The sequence below is a fragment of the Apus apus genome, chromosome 1 (assembly GCF_020740795.1).
Source record: "Apus apus isolate bApuApu2 chromosome 1, bApuApu2.pri.cur, whole genome shotgun sequence".
NCBI classification, from domain to species: domain Eukaryota; kingdom Metazoa; phylum Chordata; class Aves; order Apodiformes; family Apodidae; genus Apus; species Apus apus.
The window spans coordinates 166,375,910-166,401,044 of record NC_067282.1 but is presented as its reverse complement, the minus strand read 5'-3'; the positions used below and the strand labels follow the sequence as shown (position 1 = coordinate 166,401,044).

The window sequence follows — 25,135 nt, the reverse complement described above, 5'->3', positions numbered from 1 at the left end:
GCTTGTGGATGGAACTCAGTATCAGCAAAAGGACTACTTTAGCACACTCGACATGAGTCTTTTCTCAATCTATTTTGCTGCTTTTCAAAGAAAGCTTTGTTAAAACGTAACTTGCTTTTAAAAGAAAATCTGAGTGTTAAGTACACATTTTTTTCCCATTGTCTGTGTATTCTATAATTAGCTTCTCTGGGAATTTTAATAAATGCATCTTTTCTATTGGTGTGTCAAGAGACTGTGAAAATAGGCCAAAAATTTAGGAGGAAAACTGGCCAGACTTTCATAGGATGCTGTCAAATGGAAAAAGTAATGGGAAAAGGTGGCAGAATTGGCATTGTATGGAAGGGTTGTGGGGTTTTTTTTGTCATGTCATACTGATTTTGTGTAACTCAGTGCTATAGTAGGTGGTAGGGAGAGTTACATCACAAATTTTAAGGGTCACAATAAAGTGACTCTGATACAAAATTGCAAGACAAACACTGAACTATTTTTTTAATATACAATATGACTAGATAAGATTAAAAAAAAAAGTGGTATTGCACTTTTTCACGGATAGTGTAGTCTGGTTTAGATTAAAGTTTTATATCATGTAGCTAAACTGAAGGTGTATATGCATCATCCTAGTTTAAAAAGTCTAACAGCTCATAGCTGCTGAAGGCTCTGGCTTCTCAAACTAATAAACCTATACAGCCCTTTTTTTTTTCTGGCTAGGTCTTCATACTTACATGAGAAGAATAAGACTGCTCCCATTTGATGACAGTCAACAGTCAGATTAGCTGTTACTGGTTTCACCCTACATTTCACTGCCCTTACTTGAGAAGAAAAAGCTACTCTTACAGCTGTAAAGAATTAAATGTCATTATCTCCAAATTAAGACATGATCACTTCAACTTACGTTCTGTGACTTTGTGTTGCAGAATTTGGTGACGGGGTAACTGCAAGAAAGTGATGGTAGACTTTAGAAGAGGAATTGCCATTAAAACTTCTAACTAAGTAGCAGCAATATGTTTTTGGGGAACTAATGAAATGATTTTGCTTATGCTTATTTTGTGAGCATTTTTCTATTAATGTTCATGCATGAAAGGCTAGTATTTGTGTATATAAACTAATGTAGGTGTTCTTAATATGCAAATTACAAAAATTAAATTTATATGGATTCTTGCACTTTTTTAAAAAGTAGGAAAATTGGGAAAGCTTACTAAAAAGCACTAAAATCTAACAAATAAAGAACAGAAATTTAACACAGGTATGGGGGAAGGAATTCTATAATATAAACCTCCAATACTCCCTGTTAAATATAACACACATACGTGAGAATTATTTTGTTATTTAGCTTCCCTGAAATAGTGTGCTTAGTTGCAGTCACTTCCAATTTTGTCAATTCTTTTCACTGCAGGCACATACAGAATTAGTACAGTCATCAATTAAAAAAAGATTTCTATTTTCATTAAGAAACAAAGACAGTAGTATGCAGTACTTTATGGAACATAATGCTTTTATTTCTACATTTTTACTTTATAACTTGTTTATACTCTCTCTTTAAGTGTCAGTTATCTTGGTCACCATCCAGAATTTGACTCTGGTATCACTTCCTTGCAGCATTATTGCATAACGTTCAAGGAAAGGCAGTCCCAGCCATCTGTTACTGCCTAGCAGAGCCATGTGTAGCAGCTGTAAGCAGCAGTATTTTCCTCCCGTCCTTATGTCCAAGCAGGCATATTGACCTATTCATATCTTCCTGCTATATATATTTGCAAATTATGAAATTACTATTTCAGAGTAATTAATTCTTGGTCATCTTATTCTTTCACACATAACTTCTTAATTGTTTTGCTATGAATACTGTTCTCAGAATTCTCCTTAAGACGCTTTCATTTTGGCTTTTTTATTGGAAAAGATTAAAATATTTGAGTACTGAGGGGAAATAAGCATAACTTTACTTGTGCATTTGGTTATGTGTAGAACTCATTGGGAATGCTGATAATGTTGGTGCTCATTTTTGGGAGCTATGCTTACTTTTTTCCCCTTTTCCCCGCACTACTTCCTTTTTCTTTTGGAGTTGTGTTTCATATTTTGCTTTGTCTTTTGTTTCACAGTCTTGGTAGTCCTGTTTTCCAGAGGAGGTTCCCTTTTCCTGTTGTTGCTTTTTTCCAAAACACCTCTCTTTTTTTTCTTTTTTTTTTTTTTTAAGCCTTCTTTTCCTTCTTCTGGCTTTTTTTCTTATGCTGCATTACTTACGCATATGTGCAAGCAATCTGCACATTTTGTGTCTAATGAGTAATGGTGAACGAGTCACAGATGCATGAGTGATTAGCGCACTGTCAAAGGATAGTCACTGAAGTGGGAAGCTCATCTAGAATGACTGATCTTTGGGATAGTAATCGGGGAACCAAATTTTATTTTTATAAATAAGTTAAAACTGTCTCTCTTGCAACCTTCCAAGCCAACCAACTCTACCAGTCTCTAGAAGTAGCATCATCTTCATTCTGTCAGCCTGGCTGCCTTCAATATTTAGAAGCTGGAGTGTTTTGTTTTATGATTACTTAGTCAAATTAACAATTGCCAGCTGCTGAAATATTGTGGCTACCTCCCCTTTCTTGCTCTCCCTCTACTAGTGGATCTGGAGCTTGTCTTTTCACAGGAGAAACAGATTCAACTTGCTGTCCTAGTAAAAGAATTAGGTTTTTATGTTTCATTTCATTTTTTTCCTCCTTTAATGCATTGTTTGTGCCCACTGTGACCACAACTCCAAGTACCAAAGCCAGCTTGAGATAGGCAGTGGGAGCATGGAGCCAAGAGCTGTGGGGGAGAGTGGGCAGAGAAATTACCTTTCTCTTTTAGCAGTGGTAAACTGCTAATTTGGCTCAAGTCATGCTTGGAAATGGCTTCTTGAAACAGAGTGAAGTAAATAGAGATTTAGTGTTTGCAACCTGCTTATTGTGAAATGGTGAAATTTGACCTCTGCTCTGCTACCTTATATTGAGTTTTCTTGACTTTTAGCTGGAGTGGGACCAGTTGGCATTTGAGATCAAAATATGAAATAAATGTTTTTAGACTTTAGTTCTTCATTTTTGAATTAGCTGTTAGTGTTTCTTAACAGTGGATCATTGTTGTAAAATTAAATTTTCCCAGAATAAATGTTTTTATCATAGAAGGAAGAATATTTTAACACTTAGGAATATCATTGGAGTAATTTGTGAATTTGGTATATATTGGTAGACTCAAAATGTTATTACTCTGTTATCAATCTGTCATATGTTTTTAAAAAATCATAGTAGTTTAAAGAATTTTTACTATTTTCCTAAAATTGATATGAGGGCATATGAATTCAGGAGATTCATTCTTTCCTATTTTAGGGGATAACTGAAAAGCCAAATGGTGACAGTGACACTGACAATACACGAAGTTATGACAGGCATGATGTAAACATATTTATAAATAATTACTTTTCCATTTTTAAATGCTTGTTCCTGTTTTTTTAATACTAACAGGCAAGTAATCTAAATCAACATAGGATTTTTAAGCAGTGCTTTGTCTTCTGTCCAACAGGTTGAAGGGAGTAATCAGTATTTTTGTATGTTAACCTTTTGTTAAACTCCAAAAATAGATGCTGTCTGAATGTTGCACTTTTGATTTCTTGCTGCCTGAGCTGCTGCTTCTGCACAATGACTAACACTGGGCGAGCTCACCCCTGGGTATTGCACCATCAGGTCTGTCCTGCTGGGGGCTGAGCTGGAGGTGTGATGCCTCGGCACAGGCAGCTTTGTTCAGGTAGCCTCTTGCTGACTTAGGGCCAGTATTAGAGCACATATTATGGCAGCATTTGATGGTTGTGGCTGTGTTGAAGCCATTATATTTGGTAGTGTATAGAGAGATTAATATGCAGAGCATTTTAAATAGCAGCCTTTTAAATTACTGTGTTAAGCATTTAAAAATGTAAAACTTGCCAGAGAAGGTGATGGTAAAAGTTAAATGTTTGCTAGTTCTTAAGCTTTGTCATGGTTTTGCTCCAAGACGTGTATTTTATGTAGCTTATAGCAGGTCAATGTGTGCAAGCATGTATAGGCTTATGAGGCGTTTTGGTGTCTATACAAGTTTTATTAAGTGACTGAGTTGAAATCCTTGCATATTTAGGTTTTTTCACTTTTACAGGTAGGGTTGTCTTATTGTCGAGTCCGTGTTGCAAACTTAAATGTTTTATATATACTGCTGCAGTCCTTGAGAAGGATTTACTTAAAATAGCATTTGAAGATCTTGTCTACTTTCAGGTTATGTTTGCAACATGTTGTGTAGTCAAATGAAACAATCACCATACTTGGTTTTTCTGATTCTTACTTTCCAAGTAACTATGGAGATTAAGGGCAGAACTTGGCCACTGGCTGGATGGATACAAAGAATTTAAAAATGCTCTTTTCTCATTTGAACAACAAGTGCTTTAGAAAATACACTGTAATAACACTGTAGTGTTAGAACTTATGGTTTTCAATTAAAGATTTTTTTTTTTCTTTAAGAAGAGCATAAGTTGAACTTCCTTTTAAGTTTTAAGAATGTGCTTTTGGGTTTCAGTGCTGTGCATTGAACAACTAAGACCAGTTTTGCACTTCAGTTTGAAATGACTGTATTGATAGGACTAAATACATGGCAGGTGTAAGGTTCTACTAGTTTGGCTGAAGTAATTTGGAATCTAATTATTTCTGGAGTTTTTTCCATTGGTGTATATATAGCCTGTATATATAGCTGTAAGAATGGGTGGAGAGATAAACAGGAAGAGTTTACTTATCAATGAATGGCTACAAGACTGGTGCCAAAGGCAGGGCTTTGGTTTTTTTGACCATGGGCTGCTCTACGAGACACCTGGCCTGATGGTGGCAGGTGGGATGCACCTGTCCCAGAGGGGGAAAAGGCTTTTGGGGCAGGACTTAGCAGGGCTCATTGAGAGAGCTTTAAACTAGATGTGAAGGGGGAAGGGGAGAAAACTGGGTCTGTTAGGGACAAGCCCAAGAGAAACATACCAGGGCCTGAAGGGGGGTGGTCTAAGGAGGATTTGGTCCCACCAGTGTGCTCTACTTGCTTCCTGAAATGCCTGTACACCAATGCACGCAGCATGGGGAATAAGCAGGAAGAGTTAGAGGTCTGTGTGCGGTCTAAGGGTTATGATCTGGTAGCAATAACAGAGACATGGTGGGACAGCTCACATGACTGGAATGTGGCCATGGATGGCTATGTGCTTTTTAGGAAAGATCGGTCGGTGAAGGGAGGTGGTGGAGTTGCTCTTTATGTGAGAGAGCAGCTAGAATGTATCGAGTTTTGTGCAGGGGCTGATGAGGGGCAAGTTGAAAGTCTGTGGGTAAGAATTAAAGGGCAGGGTGGTATGGGTGATACAGTTGTGGGGGTCTACTACAGACCTCCTGATCAAGATGAGGAAGTTGATGAAGCTTTCTACAGGCAGCTGAAAGCAGCCTCACAACTACAGTCCTTGGTCCTCATGGGAGATTTTAACTACCCCGATATCTGCTGGAAGACTTATACAGCCAGCCTTTCACAGTCTAGGAAGTTCCTCCAGTGCATTGATGACAACTTCTTAATGCAAATGGTGGATAAGCCGACTAGAAGAGGAGCGCTGCTGGATCTTGTACTAACCAACAAGGAGGGCCTTGTTGAAGCAGTGGTGGTCAATGGCAGCCCTGGCTGCAGTGACCACGAGGTGGTGGAGTTCAGGATCCTGTGTGGGAGGAACAGAATACCCAACAGGACCAGAACCCTGGACTTCCACAGAGCAAACTTCGGCCTCCTCAATCAATTGTTAAGGGAAGTCCCATGGGACAGAGTGCTAGAAGGTAAAGGGGCTCAAGATAGCTGGACAACATTCAAGGACCACTTCTTGCAAGCACAGGATCAGTGTGTCCCAATGGGTAGAAAATCTAGTAAGGGAGCTAGGAGACCAGCGTGGTTAAAAAAGGAACTGCTGGGCAAACTCAAATGGAAAAGGAAAATCTATAGATCATGGAAGGAGGGGCTGGTTACTTGGGAGGAATATAGGACTGTTGTCAGAGAATGTAGGGAGGCAACTAGGAAAGCTAAGGCCTCCTTGGAACTTAACCTTGCAAGTCGGGTTAAGGACAATAGAAAGGGCTTTTTCAAATACATAGCCAACAAAACTAACACCAGAGGCAATATAGGCCCGCTGCTGAATGAGGTGGGTGCCCTGGTGACCGAGGATTTAAAGAAGGCAGAGGTGCTGAATGCCTTCTTTGCCTCTGTCTTTACTCCTGCAGGCTTTCCCCATGAGCCCCAGTTTCATGTAGCCCCAGTAGAAGTCAAGATAAAGGAGAAGTTTGCCCAGGTAGATGAGGATTGGGTTAGGGATCAGATGCGTAATCTGGACATCCATAAATCGATGGGTCCGGATGAAATGCATCCAAGGGTGCTGAGGGAGCTGGCGGAGGTCATTGCTAGTCCACTCTCCATCATCTTCGGTAAGTCATGGGTAACAGGAGAGGTGCCTGAGGACTGGAGGATAGCAAATGTCACTCCAGTCTACAAGAAGGGCAAGAAGGAGGACCCGGGTAACTGTAGACCGGTCAGCCTCACCTCCATCCCTGGAAAGGTGATGGAACAACTTGTCCTTGGCACTATCTCTAGGTATATCAAGGAGATAGGGGTCATCAAGAGCAGTCAACATGGTTTTACCAAGGGTAAGTCATGTTTGACTAACCTCATAGCCTTCTATGAGGAAATTACTAGGTGGATAGATGATGGTAGAGCGGTGGATGTGGTCTATCTTGATTTCAGTAAAGCATTTGACACCGTCTCCCACAGCATCCTTGTAGATAAGTTGATCAAGTATGGGTTTGATGATCAGGCAGTGAGGTGGATCAAGAACTGGTTGAAAGGAAGAAGTCAGTTGTAGTCAATGGGGCAAAATCTAGTTGGAGGCCTGTGACTAGTGGAGTCCCTCAGGGGTTGGTACTGGGACCGGTGTTGTTCAACATCTTCATCAACGACCTGGATGAGGGTACAGAATGTACCCTCAGCAAGTTTGCTGATGACACCAAGCTGGGAGGAGTGGCTGACACACCAGAAGGCTGTGCTGCCATTCAGAGAGACTTAGACAGGCTGGAGACTTGGGCGGGGAAAAACCTGATGAAGTTCAACAAGGGCAAGTGTAGAGTTTTGCATTTGGGGAAGAAAAATGTCATGCACCAGTACAGGTTGGGGGCTGACCTGCTGGAGAGCAGTGTGGGTGAAAGGGATCTGGGCGTCCTGGTAGACAGGAGGATGACCATGAGCCAGCAATGTGCCCTTGTGGCTGAGAAGGCCAATGGCATCCTGGGGTGTATTAGAAAGGGTGTTGTTAGTAGGTCAAGAGAGGTTCTCCTCCCCGTCTATTCTGCATTGGTGAGGCCGCATCTGGAATATTGTGTCCAGTTCTGGGCCCCTCAGTTCAAGAAGGACAGGGAAGTGCTTGAAAGAGTCCAGCACAGAGCCACAAAGATGATTAAGGGAGTGGGACATCTCCCTTATGAGGAAAGGTTGAGGGAGCTGGGTCTCTTTAGTTTGGAGAAAAGGAGACTGAGGGGTGACCTCATCAATGTTTACAAATACGTAAAGGGTGAGTGTCAAGAAGATGGAGTTAAGCTTTTTTCAGTGATGACCAGTGATAGGACAAGGAGTAATGGATACAAATTGGAGCATAGGAGGTTTAAGGTGAATATCAGAAAAAATTTTTTTACTGTGAGAGTGACAGATCACTGGAACAGGCTGCCCAGAGAGGTTGTGGAGTCTCCTTCTCTGGAGACATTCAAAACCCGCCTGGATGCCTTCCTGTGTGATGTACTCTAGGTGACCCTGCTCTGGCAGGGGGGTTGGACTAGATGATCTTTCGAGGTCCCTTCCAACCCCTATGATTCTACGATTCTATGATTCTTTGTAAAAGCAAAGGCAGCTGGCAGTTGAGTTTTGTTGGCTAGATTTTGGTATGCTACAAGCCATGACATCTGGGAAGGTTAATTTTGTTGAATACAACCATTTTAGTGTCCTGCAAAGTCCATATTTAATCAAACTAGTGGGCTTCATAAGCAGCAGAGCCATAAATAACATCTAGAACAGACACCTGGTTTGGATTCCCTTGTTACAGGTTTTATGATGGTCCCATACTCCATGCTATCAGTTGGTTTCCTGTTTACTGTTAACTTGCCCAGCTAAAATGGTGTAGATTCATACTAGATTGTCTTAATGTTAGCCTTTCGATATTTCTTTCTAAATAATTATTTCTCGAATAAGTAGGAGAAATTACTTTTCTGCATTTACAGTACTGTGTCCAAGTACAGGGTTTTCAGAACCTTGAAAAAGTTTTTTTTAGGAATGAAGAGGCTCTTTTCTGTTCCTAACTGCTTCCTTTGCGTCTGTTATTTTTTTGCCTTGTCAACCAAACATAGTGTGCAACAGCATTGTTTACAGTGACTTGGTCCAAACTGCCTATCATCAGGTCAATCAAGTATTACTGTGATGCAGAAAATCCAGGTTCTCTTTTTGTCTTTATTCCTAGCAGCTTGTTAACTTAGGAACTGAGAAGTTGAAGTTACTTTGCAGGCCACAGTCATAAACTAGGCACTTACAATGCCAGGCATTGTTACTAACCAGCATGATACTACTGGAAGCCAACATTCATTTTTGAGTTGCGTAGATGATAGGAAGTGTTAGATTTTGACTCTAGCCTTGAGAGTCCACATCCAGGCTGCAGAGAAGTGATTCAGAATTCATCTGCCTTCCTAGAATTCGTCTTAAATTATTTACTTTCAAAATGAGCAGCATTTACACCTTCTTTTCAGGCAAATCTGAAGTAATCCTTTTTTCCACAGGTAGCACTGTGATTGGAAGACTTGTTGCATGATGTTAGAGGCTGTGATGTTCATACACCTTTCAGGATTTTAGGGATTGTTTCAACTCTTCTTAAATGTAAAATACAAACTCGGCTCAGCAAATCAGGAAACATAGGATTCACTTTTAAGTTTGCATTGGTCTTGAATCTTTATATTAAATGAATGCATTGTAACTGCTAATGTAATGGAAGCAAAGAGGGAGAGTATTGTTTCTTGCTTACTTTGTATCAGGTAGTCATATTTGCCATCACCTCAAATCTAACTTTAAAATCACTTTGGCTATTTTGCATTAATATAAAACTTAAAAGTTCCAGAAAGGAAAAAAAAAAAAGGCAGTTCATCAATGCTATCAGTAGTAAAGGAGACTAAATATTTGCTTAAAAAAAAAAAAAAAAAAATTAAGGGTACTGTCATAACCTTCAAGTCCTTAGTAAAAGGAGCAGATCATAGAATACTAGAATGGTTTGGGTTGGAAGGGACCTTAAAGATGATCTAGTTCCAACCCCCTGGCATGGACAGGGATACCTCCCACTAGACCAGGAGAGGTTAAGGAATATCTTTTCTCAGTTTTTTAAACTTACATGGTTAATACTAAATCCTTTTTTTGCTGTATTCCAACAAACCTTTTTGTGAAAGCATTAGTATCATAAAAGGCTGTGGTTTCATGGTCTCTCTAGACTGACAGAAATGTATTCTGCTTGTAAATGGGCAGCTGTCTTTACTGGCTGGTGTGGGCTCAAGGGGGCAGAAGCCTGGTTTCTGTGCTTGAAAATGCAGCTTAAGAGAAGTAATGTTCCTTGGTAAATTAACATTGACCTGATAAATAATCCAAGCTTCTTAGTTTGCTTTTAGCAATTGTTAGATAGTAGGAAGGGAGACTTCTTCCTCTTCCAGCAGCTGTGGAGGGCAAAGAAATAAATTGAACTGTTATCTCCTCATTGGGATTCTGCAGGACAGTCGATTTCATTTGTTTTGACCTATGCCTACTTGACTAACCCTTTAGCTTTTCAGGGTCTGAGCATTCCAATTTAATGTGTAAAATCCTCCTGCAGTTGTGTGGTGTAGTAACTGGTGACCAGAATTGGTATAAATCCTGCCTTTTTCTGATATGATGAAAAGCAGAAAATCGCTTGGTACAAAATAAGGAATTTAGCCTTGTCTTATATTTTACTTCTTTTATTTGTAATGTCCTTTGGTATCATTTTTTAGCTGAGAAAAAAATGTTTTATGAAGCTGTGTTGCTGGATAGCTAGATAATTTGTTGTAATTGCACTTGGGATGACAGCAGATGCCTTCTTGCACTTTTAGGTTGTCTTTCCTGTAGAGAACACAATAGAGCAACATTTCTGCTGGGCTGGAAACACTTAATTGGTTAATCTAGTTAGTTTTTCAGATTTTGAAAGAAAAACTGAATACTACAGAAGAAGTATTGTCACAGTGTTACTCTGTTGATCATTTAGGTACTGTGTTAAACTGTAAAAAAAAAAAAAGGTTTTTCTGAAGATAGGTCTATACATAAGAATAAATCTGTTTTGAAATGGAAGACTTTAGCTGCACTAGTTCTCAGTGTTACTGTGTTCTGGTTTTAAAGCTCTAAAACCCTGAATTTCTTGAAATATTTTTTAATGTTTAAAATAAAATATGTTCTGACTATATAGATGACTATATTTATCACAGTGGAGTTCTACATTATGTACTTAATGCATTCGAGTTTATCTTAGATTTTTTTTTCCCTGTCTGAAATAGACACATTGTATCTAAGAAAAACAAACATTCTCAGCTGAAGTTACACTGTTTTTAAATTAATGCTGAGAGTTTTGGGATTTTTAGCAAGACTACCTTCTTGCTAATTTACTATGAGCTCGAAAGTGTTAGAAGTTCTTAAGACTTGCTGTAGTACTTCAGTGTGTTGAAATCTGATAATATGAATTTAAAATGTAGCTTTCAAACCATAGAATTTTGCATACCTTTCTAGAAGGGATGGATGGTGCCTGAAATAGTTTGCAAGTAGAAATACCTTTAAAGTAACTTGAATGAGAAAAAATGGTGGTAATGACTGATTTGATTACTAGCACCAAGTTATCAGGAAGACGTTGTGTTTGTACAACCAATATGAGTAAGCTCCAGAGTAAGAGAGTCAGAAGGCAGTTTCCTTGTCTGCTGGCAAGCTCAGTATTTAGGTCGCATTGCAGTCATTACAGAGCTGGTTAATGTTGCAAGAAGCTAGAAAACACTTTGACTAGCCACAACTGGACACAGTAAGAAGTTACTTCTCATTGTGACCAACAGCTCCTTTTGCAGAAATTACTGCACAGCTGAGAGAACATGAGGAGTGGGGAGACGTGCTCATCTTGGCAACAGGAAGTCTCCCTAGCCCTAATGTCTCTTAGCGACTTGAGCTAGTGGGGCAACATATGCCTCTTGGGAGACAAGGTGGTGGGGGTTTGTGACTGTGAATCCTTGTGAAGGTTAGATGTATTATATCATAGCAGTCTTGACTTAGAGTATCTTTATTTAAAAAAAAAAAAAAAAAAAAAGATGTATGGTATAATAATTAACATTTATCACTTGTTTTAATATGTAATTGGAAGTTGGAATCTCCTTTCATCAGATGTTTAAAAGTGTTTCCAGGTGTAGATTAAAGAAACAAAATTTCTGCTCATGGAACTGTGTTGGAGAGAACTGAATAAAAGTAAACAACACATAATAAAATCAATCTACGTACACTTTTAGAACTGTCAGGGAACTTGATTCTTTTTTTTTTTTTGCTTCACTGTTGCAGTTTGCCCTTTTTAAATGTAGCTATGCTGAATTGCACAGTTGATACACAGAAGCCATCAGATACGTTATTTGTAACAAATGGAAAATTTTCTGGAGGCTTTATAAAATTCATTGTTCAATTTAATAAAAATTCTGTCAGGGGAAGCAATGAAGATTGAATTATTGCCCTTCATCAAAGGAATTAGTTCATAGAGAGCTGTATCTGGTGAATAACATGTCATGGTCATGCCATTTATTTCTGAGACCCATAGGATAAACAAACATACGTACATCACCTCTGAAGCTGGGACAGGAGTTGAAGAATCAATAAAGTATCAGAAGGTTCTAGTAATTAGTTTTAGTAATTCCCACTTATTTATTTTTTAGAAGATGTTTGAATTTGCTATTTGAAGTATAACATTTGTTGGAGCAGAGTGAGACTTTTGTCAGTTTCTGGCCAATAGTTTTTTTTTTAGCTATGGTATGTTGCATTTATCAAAAGGAACAAAAATAAAATTGCTGTTACTTTTTGTTAACATTCTATGCAAATACCCCAGTGTAGGTTTTGGCAGAACTCTGCTGTGAGACTGATGTTTTCTGGAAGGTGTTTGAAATCTACTAGGGTATATAGTGGCCTACTTTGCAAATGTAGAAATGTGGCCAGGTAGCCACTTCCAATTTAGGTAGCTATGTAATATATTGAATTGCACACTGGTTTTACTTTTGCTTGCAAATTTTTTTTTTATTATTATTTTTTTGAGGAACTTTAGGAACATTGGTTTTGTTGTTCTAATAGTAAGTTTGTCTGTCTTAGGAAATAAAACCTCAAAGCCATTACAACCATGGATATAGTGAATCTCTTGGACGGAAAAGCCACATTGATGATTACAGCACCTGGGACATTGTCAAAGCCACACAGTAAGTTTGGTTTTGGGTGTTAGATTTGTCTGTGTCTCCATTAGTTAAAAAACAGCAAAATGGATTTTTTTTTAATTTGCATAAATTGGGAGGTGAACTGTATTTGTAGATACAGTAGTGGAGGATTTCAAAAGAGAGCTCTTTAAAATTACTGTTAAGACAAATGTATGAGCATTGTTTAAAATATGTAGGAGGAATTATGGTAAGTTGTAAACATAGTTGGTTACCGGACAGATTGGAAGAGAATGTTTGGTTTTCTTTCTGTTGGTACTAATGTTTATTTTCTGTAGATTATGATTAAGAGGTAAGTGGGCAATATTGGTATGCAAACAAGAGGATTTCCTTGATTTGTCATTATTTTTTTGTAGGTTAGAAGGGATGTGTCTCTGTAACTTCCTTCACTGTGTCTGATTCTATAGTTTCAGTGCTGCTATGAAACTGAGTTTATTGCTAATAAAGGATTGTAGGAGTAAACTGCATGAAAATTTAATAATTGTGCTCTTTATGCAGATAAAATACACAAAGTTGTCTTCTATACAGTCCTGTAGTACATACTAATTCACAAGACTTTCTAAAGAATTGTCATTATGTACTTTTTAGCTTGCAATTGTTTACCTTTCAGAAACCACTGCTGTCACTTTTTCAGTGGCCTGAGGTGATAGAGATTTTTGTAAGATTTTTATTTTTCTTGTATTATTAATTTGGATGCTTAAAATATTATGTATCTCCTGAGCTATTTACTTTTCTTCTTAAAAGAAATTACTCCTTTTATTCCTAAAAGGCATCTGCTCTGAGTGAAAGCTGATTTGCAGCTCTGCATGTGACACATGTCCCGTTTAGGTTTAGGAAGTGTGTACTTTGCTTCACTTTTTGCTTTGAGTTGTGAGGAATTTAACTTCCTGAAATAGGTTTTGACCAACTCTGCAGTTGTTGCTATAAATACCTTAATAATAATACTGCAACCTATAGCCCTCATACTGGAGGATTTTTAGAAATTGAAGTATTTGCATAACATCAAACTAGCTGCTTTTTAAAAGCAAGGAAATATGACAGCAGAAGTGGTTTTACATGTTGACTGTTTCCATTTGTGTAACTCATTGCATGTTTGAAACCTTAAAACACATTTGTCCCCATTAGGCCTCAAATTTAACTTGATTTGTGCTTTCGGCTGAGTTGTAATTCTTTTTTGGTCTCCTCAAATGAGAATCAGCAGGTTTCTAAGTTACCCAGTATGTTCTTCCCAGTCATGTTGAGATAGGATTTACAGAGAGGGTGACATCTCACCAGAAAGGATTATAGTGTTGTATTACAGCCCTATTGGTTAATATCAGAGGGAAGGGAGACTGTTAGCATGGGCATATGATGAAGTTGTGGTATCCAAACAGCACCTGACTAGAGGGAGAATTCACATTTAAGTATTTATGAAAATTTGAAGGCCATGTTATATAAAGTATTTGTCTTAAAGGAAAAAATCTCTGAAATTTAAGGCAAAAAAGAAACCCATCAAATATAATAAGGCTTAAAATCAAATGAATTATGCTGCTAATGTATGAATTCAGTGTTATTAAAAAGATGGGTCCCTATTAAAATGATGCAGTTACTCACTTTTGTAGAAATAGAACCTCACTTTCATATATATGAAAAATAAGTCATTTTTATCCTCTACCACTTGTCCTCAAAAATCAATATTCACTTAGATTAAAATATCTGCTTTGTTTACTTTTTAGTTCACTGCTATTGTAAGCAAGAGGCCACAAGAAATTATGTAGAAAAGGGCCAGTCATCTGTTTCCCAGAATGCTCTTCCCCAACTAGTTCAGTAAATTCAAGCAAAACGTAGCAAAATAAAATAAGAATTATTTTCAGTTTCTTAGTTCAGATAGTTTGTATTTTTCCCAAGTCTAGGTATCTAGTGTTCAGCATGGGATTGGCAGCACAGTGTTGTGGTTTGTGTTTTGTTTGTTTTGTTGTTTGGGGTTTTTTTTCAGAGTGCTTCAAAGCTTCCACAGAAGAATGTAACAGGTTTTTTAGTATGATATGGTAAAATGGTAGCTGTGTGCTTACCGTTAGTTGAATGACATTCTGTTGTTCTTAGCTAATGATAATAATGAAGTTGTCTCTTCCTCTGTTAACTGATCTGTCAACCAAAATGATTTGGCATTTTATGTAAGACCACTTAGATTGCAGGCTTCTTGATGATTAGGAGGTGCATTTCACCATAGCATAGAATTGTTTGCTATTACATTTGTGATAATCAAAGTAAGAAGCAGTTAGTCATGTCCCATGACTAGCCAGTCGGTCATTTAATTTTTAATTTTTTTATAATCATTGTTGCTCTTACAGTGCTCCATATACTACAGTGTTAAAAGTCTCTCCTTTGAAAGTAACTACTTATATTATTATTGCAACATACATGAAAATGGGGAACATAATTCCTTAATCTTTAAAGGTGAAGATGAAAAGGCTTAAAACTCACCTGTACTTCATATATGCACTTTAACTGTAGAATTCTATTGAGATGTTGAGTTTATTGGCACTTGATTACAGAGAAATAAAACAATGTTAGTCAAATAATGCATTTGCTGTTATGCTTTTCAACAAAGGAAAATAAGCACTTGCAAGCTCCACACATTTTTCTGGAATATTTGTTTGTTGTTTCATATTTTGTTGAACTGTTCCTGTGCTTTACCTTCTTAGTCTGCAGATGGGGCACTTATTAAATTAGCATGCTTATACATGTGCTACAAATCTAATAAACTCTTGCAATCAAATTAAGACTTTGTATAGGAAAGATCAGTTCAGCTGATGTTGTCATGGCAAAGAGTTTACCAGTGTTTGTATTTTTTCCGCCATTATGTTCCGAATAAGTTCTTCAATGGACATGGGGACCTAGGCATGCTTTAGTCCAGAAATAGTCTCTGTGTGTTTACTTTGCAGAAATTTGTGCTGGAGTAAAAATCAGTATTTGGTTTTAATACCTATTGATATAAAGGACACTTTTAACTGACTTTGTTATATGAACCTGTTCAAGGGCATCTAGGTAGTATTAGAAGTAGCGTCTTAGCCCTTCATCTTTCAGATGTTACAATATGTATGAAGTCTTTGCATCTGGTATTTGGTTATATCAAGTGTTTGGTTCACATAGGTTCCACTGTTTCTGAAAGCAGAAGCAGGCCACTAATGTTTTTGAAAATTTGTTTTAAAAGCATTAACAAAAAATTATTTCATTCTTGCCTTTGTTATTGCAATGGAGCAATATTGCATACTAATACTTAATAAGTACTTCACCTAGAACTGCATGGAAAGTCTTGGAATTTCTTCTGCCTCTACAAAGTCAGAGGGTAGGCTGTGTGTCGTTTTCATTCCTCTGTGATATCATTCAGTGCTCTCACTAGACCTGCAGGGAAACGGAGTCTTGTAAAAAAGAGTCATAAGTTATTTAAAAGTGAAATTTAATGGAGATATGTTTGGTATGTTTATTTTTATCTCTTCTGGCACTAGTAGCCCTGTGTCATCCAAGGCTGGAGTAATAAATTTGAATATGTCGTCTTGAGAAGGGTTCTGTGTTAAAGTAACAACTTAAAGTTGCTGTCTTTGTTTTGTTTTAAATCTTTTAAGCCATGAAAATAAGGAAGATAGCTAATGTTGCCAAGTACAGAAGTATATGATAGCTCATGTCTAGGAGAACAAAACCTGAGAGATGTTAGTACTTGGGTCATGATTTTCAGTTCTGTTGGGAGTGAACAGGCACCACCTGCTTATAGTGAACTTCTGGCTGTGCTGGAAGTATGTTAAATAACAATTATGAACATGGATATTAAACATCAATGATATTAACAAGTGCCTTTTTGACTTCTAGAAGATTGATTCCTTGTGCTTGAGTGTTACAATATCATTATTGCAAGATTAACTTTTCTGTTAGTTTTATTCACTGAGATAATTCAAAGTTAAGTCATATGCGTTGTGAAATAGTGCAGCACGAAATATTAAATTGGCTGAATCTTGCTAATGAAAATTGTTGGATATGTTTGAGAATGTTTTTTCCCCCTCAGTACTTCTCATCCTTCATAGGGCAACTGATAAGAAAAAAACCCAAGATACATAAGGAATAATTCAAATTGGTAAGGGTTGGGCAAAATGACAAATACTCCTGGCTTTTTTTTCAGCTGTTCACAGCAGAGGGTGGGCAGACTGTGACAGGGTACACATTCTTTATGCATGGTCATTTGTGTCCATGGAGTTTGATTGTATTGCTGAAAGTGAAATGTATCTGAAGTTCACTTGGAAGGAGGGGATTTTTTTAACCACACTAGAAGTATAGTCACAACTGTCTAGACAATTTGAGGCTTTGGAACTATGCAAGACCTGAATTTCTCTTTTCTCTCAACATCACTGTTAACAGTTCATTAAGCAGCTCTTGAGTTCTCCATTTGCAGTTGAAAACAAAGCTGTCTTACTATTTAACAAAAAACTCCATGAGAATGTATGAAAGGTTTTCTTAGTGTTTGACCACCATTGTTCATGAGAATGAGACTTCAACAGAGAGAAAAATACCATATTTCAACTAATTGCATTTCCATTTAAAACGGCTTTGATTGGAATGACAGTGATAGCAAGATAAGGGAGTGAGCTCCTGGCTTACCTACTGTTTGTTGGCATGGTGATACACTCTGAAGACAGGTTCCTTCCTACTATTGTGGCCAAATCATGCATGGATTAATCATGCAGCAAAGCTGGCAGTGTCTATTTTAAGAGTCTATGGGCTTGCAGATGAAAGATCAAAAAATGGATTACATATTTAAAATGCAAAGGACTTCTAGGATACTATTTTTGAAAATATTAAATTCAGAATATCTTTAACCTGCAATGACAAATAAAATATGACAGGTTAAGTTACCAAAATGGCTTAGAGACTGTGGTAGTGAAATAAGCCTGCATAATGGTATTTTTGCCCTGGAAGGACTAGCCCCATTTCCTTCAGAACAAGGCAAGCATAATATTACGCTTTAGTTATACTCCATATTGATGTTTACAGCATCACTCTAGAATTCACCCAGACCATAAACACATCATTCACCAACATCATAAGCACATCATCGCTGAGCATCTGAAATAGATGACTTTCTCACTTTGTAATCCAACAGTGCATCATGAACGTTTGGAGAAGGGAAGGTGAAGTTAGCTGCAGCAAATGGATGGAAGAAGACTGTAGGTAGTATGTGAGAGAAGAGTATTGCATTTGTAGGACAGAGCTCAAGAACCCATGACTACATCTGCTTCAGTGTTCTATGTAATTGTATAAAGCCTGCTGTTTCCAGGAAGAGGAGCTAATTGTAAATTCCTAAGCCTTTTTGCCAAGAAGATTTTTTTGTCTAGATCCTCTTGTGACAATTGAATAAGTGGAAGAGCTATTAAATTATAGCTTGTGTGTGACATCTTTTGTTATCAGTTATGATTGAGTTCAAGATACCAAAATAAAGTGCTAGGAACAGACAAACTGATGGTGACTTAAATAAAAATTACTGTATACCTCATTCTCAGTTTAACTTTTGAAAAGTATTCTGTTTTCCTGGGAAGGCTTTTCTTATGTTTTGCAGAAATGCATTATTTATTTGGTGTCCAAGCAGTGGGAAGTACTTTTGACTTGCAATTTGCCTTCCACTGGGGAGGAGGGCAAGTCTATGATACTAAGCCTGCAGAAGGTTTCCATTCCTGCTGCTCCTTGTTTTATCTGAACTCATGCAGTAGACTTTGCCCAGGGCCTTACAGCAGTGTATGGGTGAATTCTGAAGGGTGGTATTTGCCAACATCAGCGGAGCATAATTAGAGCATCCTATCAGGGCTTCCACAGGGGCACTGGCAACAGCGTTCTGCCTCAATAGGCTGCAAAGTTGATTAACATGCTTGTCATAGCTCTCCTTTATTTTCGTATATCTTGTGCAAAGTCCTTCAGAAAGGAGCATCCAATTTTCCTTAAGAGTAGAGATTCACGTTAAATAAAAAACCAAAACAAACACAAAAAACCCCACCAAAACGCCAAAGAACAAACATCCTCCTGCCCCAAAGACTGCAAGAGTGCTGCTTGTTTCATTTTGGGTTTGGTTTTCTTTTGTTTTAACTTGGTAGGACACTTATCTAAATTGATATGGTCTGCCACAGCTAATAGATGGTAATGTGGTTTAACCCCAGTAGACAGTTCAGCCCCGTATAGTTGCTTGCTCACGCCTCCAGTGGGATGGGGAAATAAAGCAGAAGGGTGAAAATGAGAACTTGTCAGTTGAGACAAAGACAGTTTAATAGAGAAAACAAAATGTGCATGTCAAAGCAGAGCAAAACAAGGAATTAATTCACTGTGTTACATAAGCAGGCAGGTGTTCAGCCATCTCCAGGTGAAAGAGGGCTTTATCATGTGTAATGGTTACTTGGGAAAATGAACACCATAACATCAAATGTCCCCCTTCCTCCTCTTCTGCACACCTTTTACTGCTGAGCACAGTGTTATGTGCAATGGAATATCACTGTGGGCAGTTGGGGTCAGCGGTCCCAGCTGTATCCTGTCCTCACTTCTTGTGGACCCCAGCCTGCTCACTGGCAGGGCAGTGTGAGAAACAGAAAGGCCTTAATGTTGTGTAAGTGCTGCTCAGCAGTAGCTAGAACATGAGTGTGGTAACAACATGTTTTGCTCACAAATCCAAAACAAAGCCCCACAGGAGCTACTATGGAGAGAATTAACTTGGTGCCAGCCAAAACCAGTACATATAAGGAAAATTGTAATCCATTGCATGAGAGCTTTAAGTGATTGCCTCTCACACTTTAAAGAAGTTTGTGATACTGTGTTCTTTGTATCTTTCCAATAACTTAGAATATTTTATTAATATAATTATTAATTTTATTAATATAATTAATAATTCCTTATTTTGTGTAATTCTACTTATGTAAGCAGGATGAGTCAGCTAAACTCAGCCTTAGACAGTACAAATTTTTTTAACTGTTGACTGTTAAACCTGATAGCAGGGCTATAGGTCAGTAATTTCTTCCACTGTAGCTTCCGTTAGTTATTTAAATGAAGGCAGCAAGCTTATCTACAGTAGGAACTGTTGTCATAACCACTAACTGGAGTAGAACAGCTTGTCAACAAAAGGGTGTTTTCCTGGTCTATATGAATCACTCTCCAAGTTACCTCCAGATGTTGTGATATGCTAATGTAGTATTTTCTCTCTTGCTTTCAGAAGTCCTTTCCCCCATCTCTTTTACTGTCTCTTCTCCCTCATTCTTGGCTGACCTGCCTTTAGTGGTACTAACCTGTTCCAGTGGCCCTTTCAGTTGCAGGTGTGGGGGAAGCCAGGAACAGTACATGTTAAGGCATTTGAACAGGTGTTTGTCAGGCCACACTGCTTATCTGGACTGGGACTTTGGAGATAATGCACCTCCAGATTGGCCAAACGTAGAACCTTATCAGTTTTCCTGCAGATGAGACTAAGTTGAGCAGGAGTGTTGATCTGCTTGAGGGTAGGAAGGCACTGCAGAGAGATCTAGACAGGTTGGATTGATGGGCTGAGGTCAGTGGGATGAGTTTTAACAAGATCAAGTGCCGGGTCCTGCACTTAGGTTGCTATAACCCCAAGCAATGCTACAGGCCTGGGTAAGAGCAGCTGGAAAGCAGCCTGGTAGAAAAGGATATGGGAGTGCTGGTGTACGGGTCGCTGAACATGAGCCAGTAGTGTGGCCAGGAAGGCCAGTGGCATCCTGGCCTGTATCAAGAACAATGTGTCCAGCAGAGTAGGGAAGTAGTTGTGCCACTGAACTTGGCCCTGGTGAGGCCACAGTTTGAGTACTGCATTTAATTCTGGGCTCTACAGTACGAGACATTGGGGTCCTGGAGTGTGTCCAGAGAAAAGCAATAAAGCTGGTGAGGGGTTTGGAGGACATGTTGTATGAGGACCAGGTGAGGGAACTGAGGTTGTTCAGTCTGGAGAAGGCTCAGGGGAGATCTTTTTGCTCTCTACAACTATGTAAAAGGGAGGTTGGATAAAAAAAAATTCTTTACTGAAAGAGTGGTGAGGCATTGGAATGGGCTGCCCAGGGAGGTGATGATGTCACCATCCCTGGAGGTGTTCAAGGAGTGTTCTGATGTGGCACTCCAGGATTTAGTTTAGTGGTTGTGGATTAGTTGGATTACAGTTGGATTTGATCTTGAAGGTCTTTTCCAGTGTTAATTATTCTTTGATTCTTGACAGTAATGTGTGCCTGAGTACACGTGTATCTTGTTTAGCTGGTTGTATATTTTTAAGTCTTTGTAAACAAAACCTTTTCTTTCCCTGCTGCCCTCAACTCACTGAAACCAAAGCTTTGTCATAAGAATTAAAGACTGTTGCTTTTTTACTCAGTTTGAGGCACCAGATTTTACAGGCTTGTTGGCAGTTCATTCATACCCCATGCAGTAGTCTTTGTAGCGATGTTTTCTAGTGTTTGGAAAGATTAAAAGTATGATAGCATTTTCTAGCATTTTTTATATTTTCTAGTGCAACTTTCTTAAGAAATTGAAAACAACATGATCTAAGTAAGCTGTTCTATCTAGTACTTCTTTTATGATAGAGTCCAACTAATTCATGTGCTCCAAACTTGGATAGGCTTGGAAAGCATTCCTGAGGTTTGTTCACAAGTCACTTAAGGTTTCACTGTGGAAGCACTGTCCAGATTGAGGATTCATTCAAATGCATCAAATAAAAGTGAGAATGGTAACTACTCCAGAAAAAAGGTCTCCACGTCAGTTATGCTAGCTGATCAAGTTGAGAAAAAGAGCCTTAAGTTGTCTAAGGCAGTCTCTTTGGCATAAAATAGAAGATAGAATCTAGCAGCATAAGAAAATGTACTTAAATTCCAGCTTTGAGAGGCTGTTAAAATTCTTCTTTAGCAGAAGTTGGATGTCACAAGGCATTCATCTTGATTTCAAGGTGTACTCACACATCAGTCTCCTTGAGACTTGAGAAATTCCTATGGTCTTGAGAAATTCCTGTGGAAGTGTAATATTTTCTTGCCTTATTGCACTGCTTTTGTTGCCTCAAAAAACAAGTGGTGAAAAAATATAAGCATCAAGACAAGTAGTATTTAATGTTTAAGTTAGTTCTACATGAAATGCCTGAGTGGTGATCATGCTTCCTGATTTGGTTCAACTCAAAATGTACACAGAATTTTTTTTTCAGATGGAGGTAGCTCACATTTCATAGTCTGATGAATGTACTTCATATTAAAGTACAGAATTTTGAAGTCGTATAAAAAGAGAAAATGGTACTAACATATGAGGAAGATTGCTATTCGTTATCTAAGAAGAAAAATGGGATGTGTTTGAACTCTTTTAGTGTTTGTAATTGACCTGATGATCTCTTCATCTGCTGAATTTTGGGAAGTTACTGTCAGATCAGTTGGCCTTTAAGAGATGGAGAGGAAGTACAACAGAGGTGGGAGAAACAAATGTATTTGAGTTCCTGGGAAGAATTTTGTGTATATGTGTTGTACTACTGATTGATATTTTGCCTTGCTGTGTTATATAGTTTGCTGTGAAGGCGTGTTTTCTGTAAAATTTTGAATTGATTAATACCATTTGTGCCAGTGGAAGGTTCTTGCTGCAAGAGATCCGTAATCATTAGAAATGGAAAGTAAAGGTTTATCTTCGTTTCACTTCTGTTGAAGCATTTGTATTGTGACCGTAAGTAGGGTGTTTGCCAAATATACTTTTATCTAAGGTAACAGTTCTGCAAAATCTTGTTTTTTTTCTTTGAGGTATGGAATATATGAACGATGTCGAGAGTTGGTGGAAGCAGGTTATGATGTACGACAACCAGACAAGGAAAATGTAACGCTTCTCCACTGGGCTGCAATCAACAACAGGATAGATCTGGTGAAGTATGTATTACACTTTTAAGTTAAATATGAACTAATCATGCCCTTGTAAGTGTTGATTTCTTCTAAGGTGTTAAATAATCTTAAGTCTCTTAAAATCTCAGTTTTTCATCTTGACATTTGCAGAAGAGGGAAGAAGTTAGATGATGACATAGTTAACAGCAATAAAATTTGTTATATATATCCAGAAGTCAAGCTCAGGCTTTTTTCAGATGAGATAAACCTGTGGTACCGCTGTTCAGCTGCATGTGCTTTTTTTTTTTTATACTATAGTATATTTGTTGGAATACTAAGTTTCTTTTTTTGAGGATGGGAAGTGTGATGGTAGGTGGTAATGAATGTTTTTGAATAAGCAATGATCATACCTAAAGGGCAATTCCTACTTCCTTCAGCATTTCAAGAAGCTTCAAGAACTTAAATAATGACTTTGCATTTTAAACACCTGTTACAAAAGGTAACATTGCATCACCTCTTCTTTCAAGCAATAAAATCTTCAATTGTGGGAGCAGTATGGTTTGAGGGGTTTTTTTACTTTTCACTTTATAAAAACTGGAGCATAATATTTGATGCAATGTTTTGAAACCTACTGTTATCTTTCAGAACATGGAGAGCTTAAATCCTGAAAGGGTAATTCTTAGTACTTGCTGTTTTACGTATCATGAATGTTATAGAAAATTGTTTTTTTTTCCTCTACCAGTAACAAAACAATTAAGTACATGCAATTAAATTTAAATACACAAAATATTATTGAATCAGAAGGTTTATAGAATGTTTGAAATAAACTGCATATCTTCCATCAGTCCACTTTTCAATACAGTTCTTACTAATAAATGTGTGTACTTACACATAAAACAGATGCAAAATGTTTCCATTTAAATACATTCTCCCCCTGTATGTCCATCGCCAGCACCTTCATCAGAACAGATCTTGCCTCTAGTGGCTAAGATTGTGGGGGGTTTTTTGTGTTGACAGTTGGACTCGGTGATCTTAGAGGTCCTTTCCAACCATGATGATTCAGTGATTCCCCATTCCCTGTGCTGAACTCTCACCAGATAAGGATTTATGTTCTGCTTTTCCCTCTTAGCAACAGTGACTGCATGCACTTTGATTTTGTGAGCACTGTATGTAAGCTGGAGCAGTTTGCAAATGCCTGGCAAAGACTTAGTGATCCTAATGGGGAGATCAGTGGAAATATTTTCTTCTTAAGGTGAAATCTTATCAGATCTACTTGCTTTGAATGTAAGTAGATTGCTCAAACAGGATTTACACTCCAGGCATCGTGTAGCATGGAAGCTTAGATGACTCACTGAGACAAGACTCACCCAGATCCTCCTTTCTCCATGGGTATTGTTCAGCCTGGAGAAGAGAAGGCTCCAGAGAGACCGTATAAGCAGCCTTCCAGTACCTGAAGTGGCTACAGGAAACTGGGCAGGGACTTTATACAAGCGCATGTAGTGGTATGATGTGAGGGGATGGTTTCAAGCTGAAAAAAAAAGGTAGATTTAGATTAGACACCGGGAAAAAGTTCTTCACTGTGAGGGTGGTGAGACACTGGAACAGATTGCACAGGAGAGTTGTCAATGCCCCATCACTGGATGGCGCTTTGAGCAATCTGGTCTAGTGAGAGGTGTCCCTGCCCATGCAGGGGTGTTGGAACTATACGATCTTTAAGGTCCTTTCCAATCCAAACTGTTCTGTGACTGTATGGCGTTCTCATCAAGCACAGAATTCCTTCTACCTCAACCTAGGTCTACCTAGAGAAGAAGATGGAGTTCTCAGTCTGATTTTGCAGGAAACTCAACAGTTTATGTTTACTGAAAGTGAAATGCAGTGATAAATCTTATCTTAGCCTAAGAACAGCCTTAAGGAAACATAAAACATTATTTCAATCTGCCATCTGGCAGGAGATAGCTGCCTTGTCTTTTCCCAGTTGTCAAACTGCAAGTTCTTTCTTCTAAATAAAACTTAGTAAGCAGTGCTGCTGCTCAGTAGAATCTGAACATATTCTGCATTTCTGCGGGGACCAGTGTTTAAATGAAGACAATCTGTTTAGTGTTCACCTCCCCATGAGTGACTGTCACATCAACAAGATGGTTCCAAGCTTTGACTGTGAATTTCTCTGTGCTGCTTTTTATCAAGATGAGATTTCCTTGGGATCCCTTTACAAAGGGGGACTAGGTGCAGCTGCTTAGTATAGTATCGTTTTCAAATGTGTTCTTTGGTAGCTGATACTTCATTTCACAATGACAAAATTACAGTGTACCTTGTCTTTTCACCTACATCAGACTTTCACAAAAACTTTTATTATTCTCACTGAGAAATCAAAAAACTTTTCAGCAGAGAAATTGCAGTTTTGTTCCTTTGGTGTTGAAAACCAGCAAGGTGGACTGTCCTGCATCGATGAGAGCAGATCTTGTTTGTTGCAACGAGTCTGCTGCAGTACTTCTTTGTGTTTGATGGCTCTAAAACAAGGGTATAGAAGGACCTTTCCTTTAGATGTTTTTACTTTGGACATGTATGGCTAATGAATTTTTCAGTTTCTGTTCCTAATGGTTACTTTTGGGCTGTTTTTGAAGTGTCGCTCTCTGCATCAATAAGCACTAAAGAAAAAGAAGGTAGTTAATATTTTTCACATTGTTCTGTTTGTTGCCCTACTTCTTGCCATGCCTTGAAATACTT

General features: G+C 38.2%; 1 protein-coding gene across 2 annotated transcripts in view; it reads left to right on the top strand.

Annotated features, from left to right (window-relative positions):
• Nucleotides 1-25,135, top strand: part of ZDHHC17 (zinc finger DHHC-type palmitoyltransferase 17) — a 77,489-nt gene that overhangs the window by 8,855 nt on the left and 43,499 nt on the right. For both annotated transcript variants that reach the window (XR_007889353.1, XM_051617917.1), the window contains exons 2-3: nt 12,454-12,557; nt 22,337-22,459. Coding sequence is in view for 1 of the 2 variants with exons in the window: in XM_051617917.1 (XP_051473877.1) it covers nt 12,454-12,557; nt 22,337-22,459 (227 nt within the window). In the remaining variant the exon portion in view is untranslated. The remainder of the gene's footprint in view (nt 1-12,453; nt 12,558-22,336; nt 22,460-25,135) is intronic.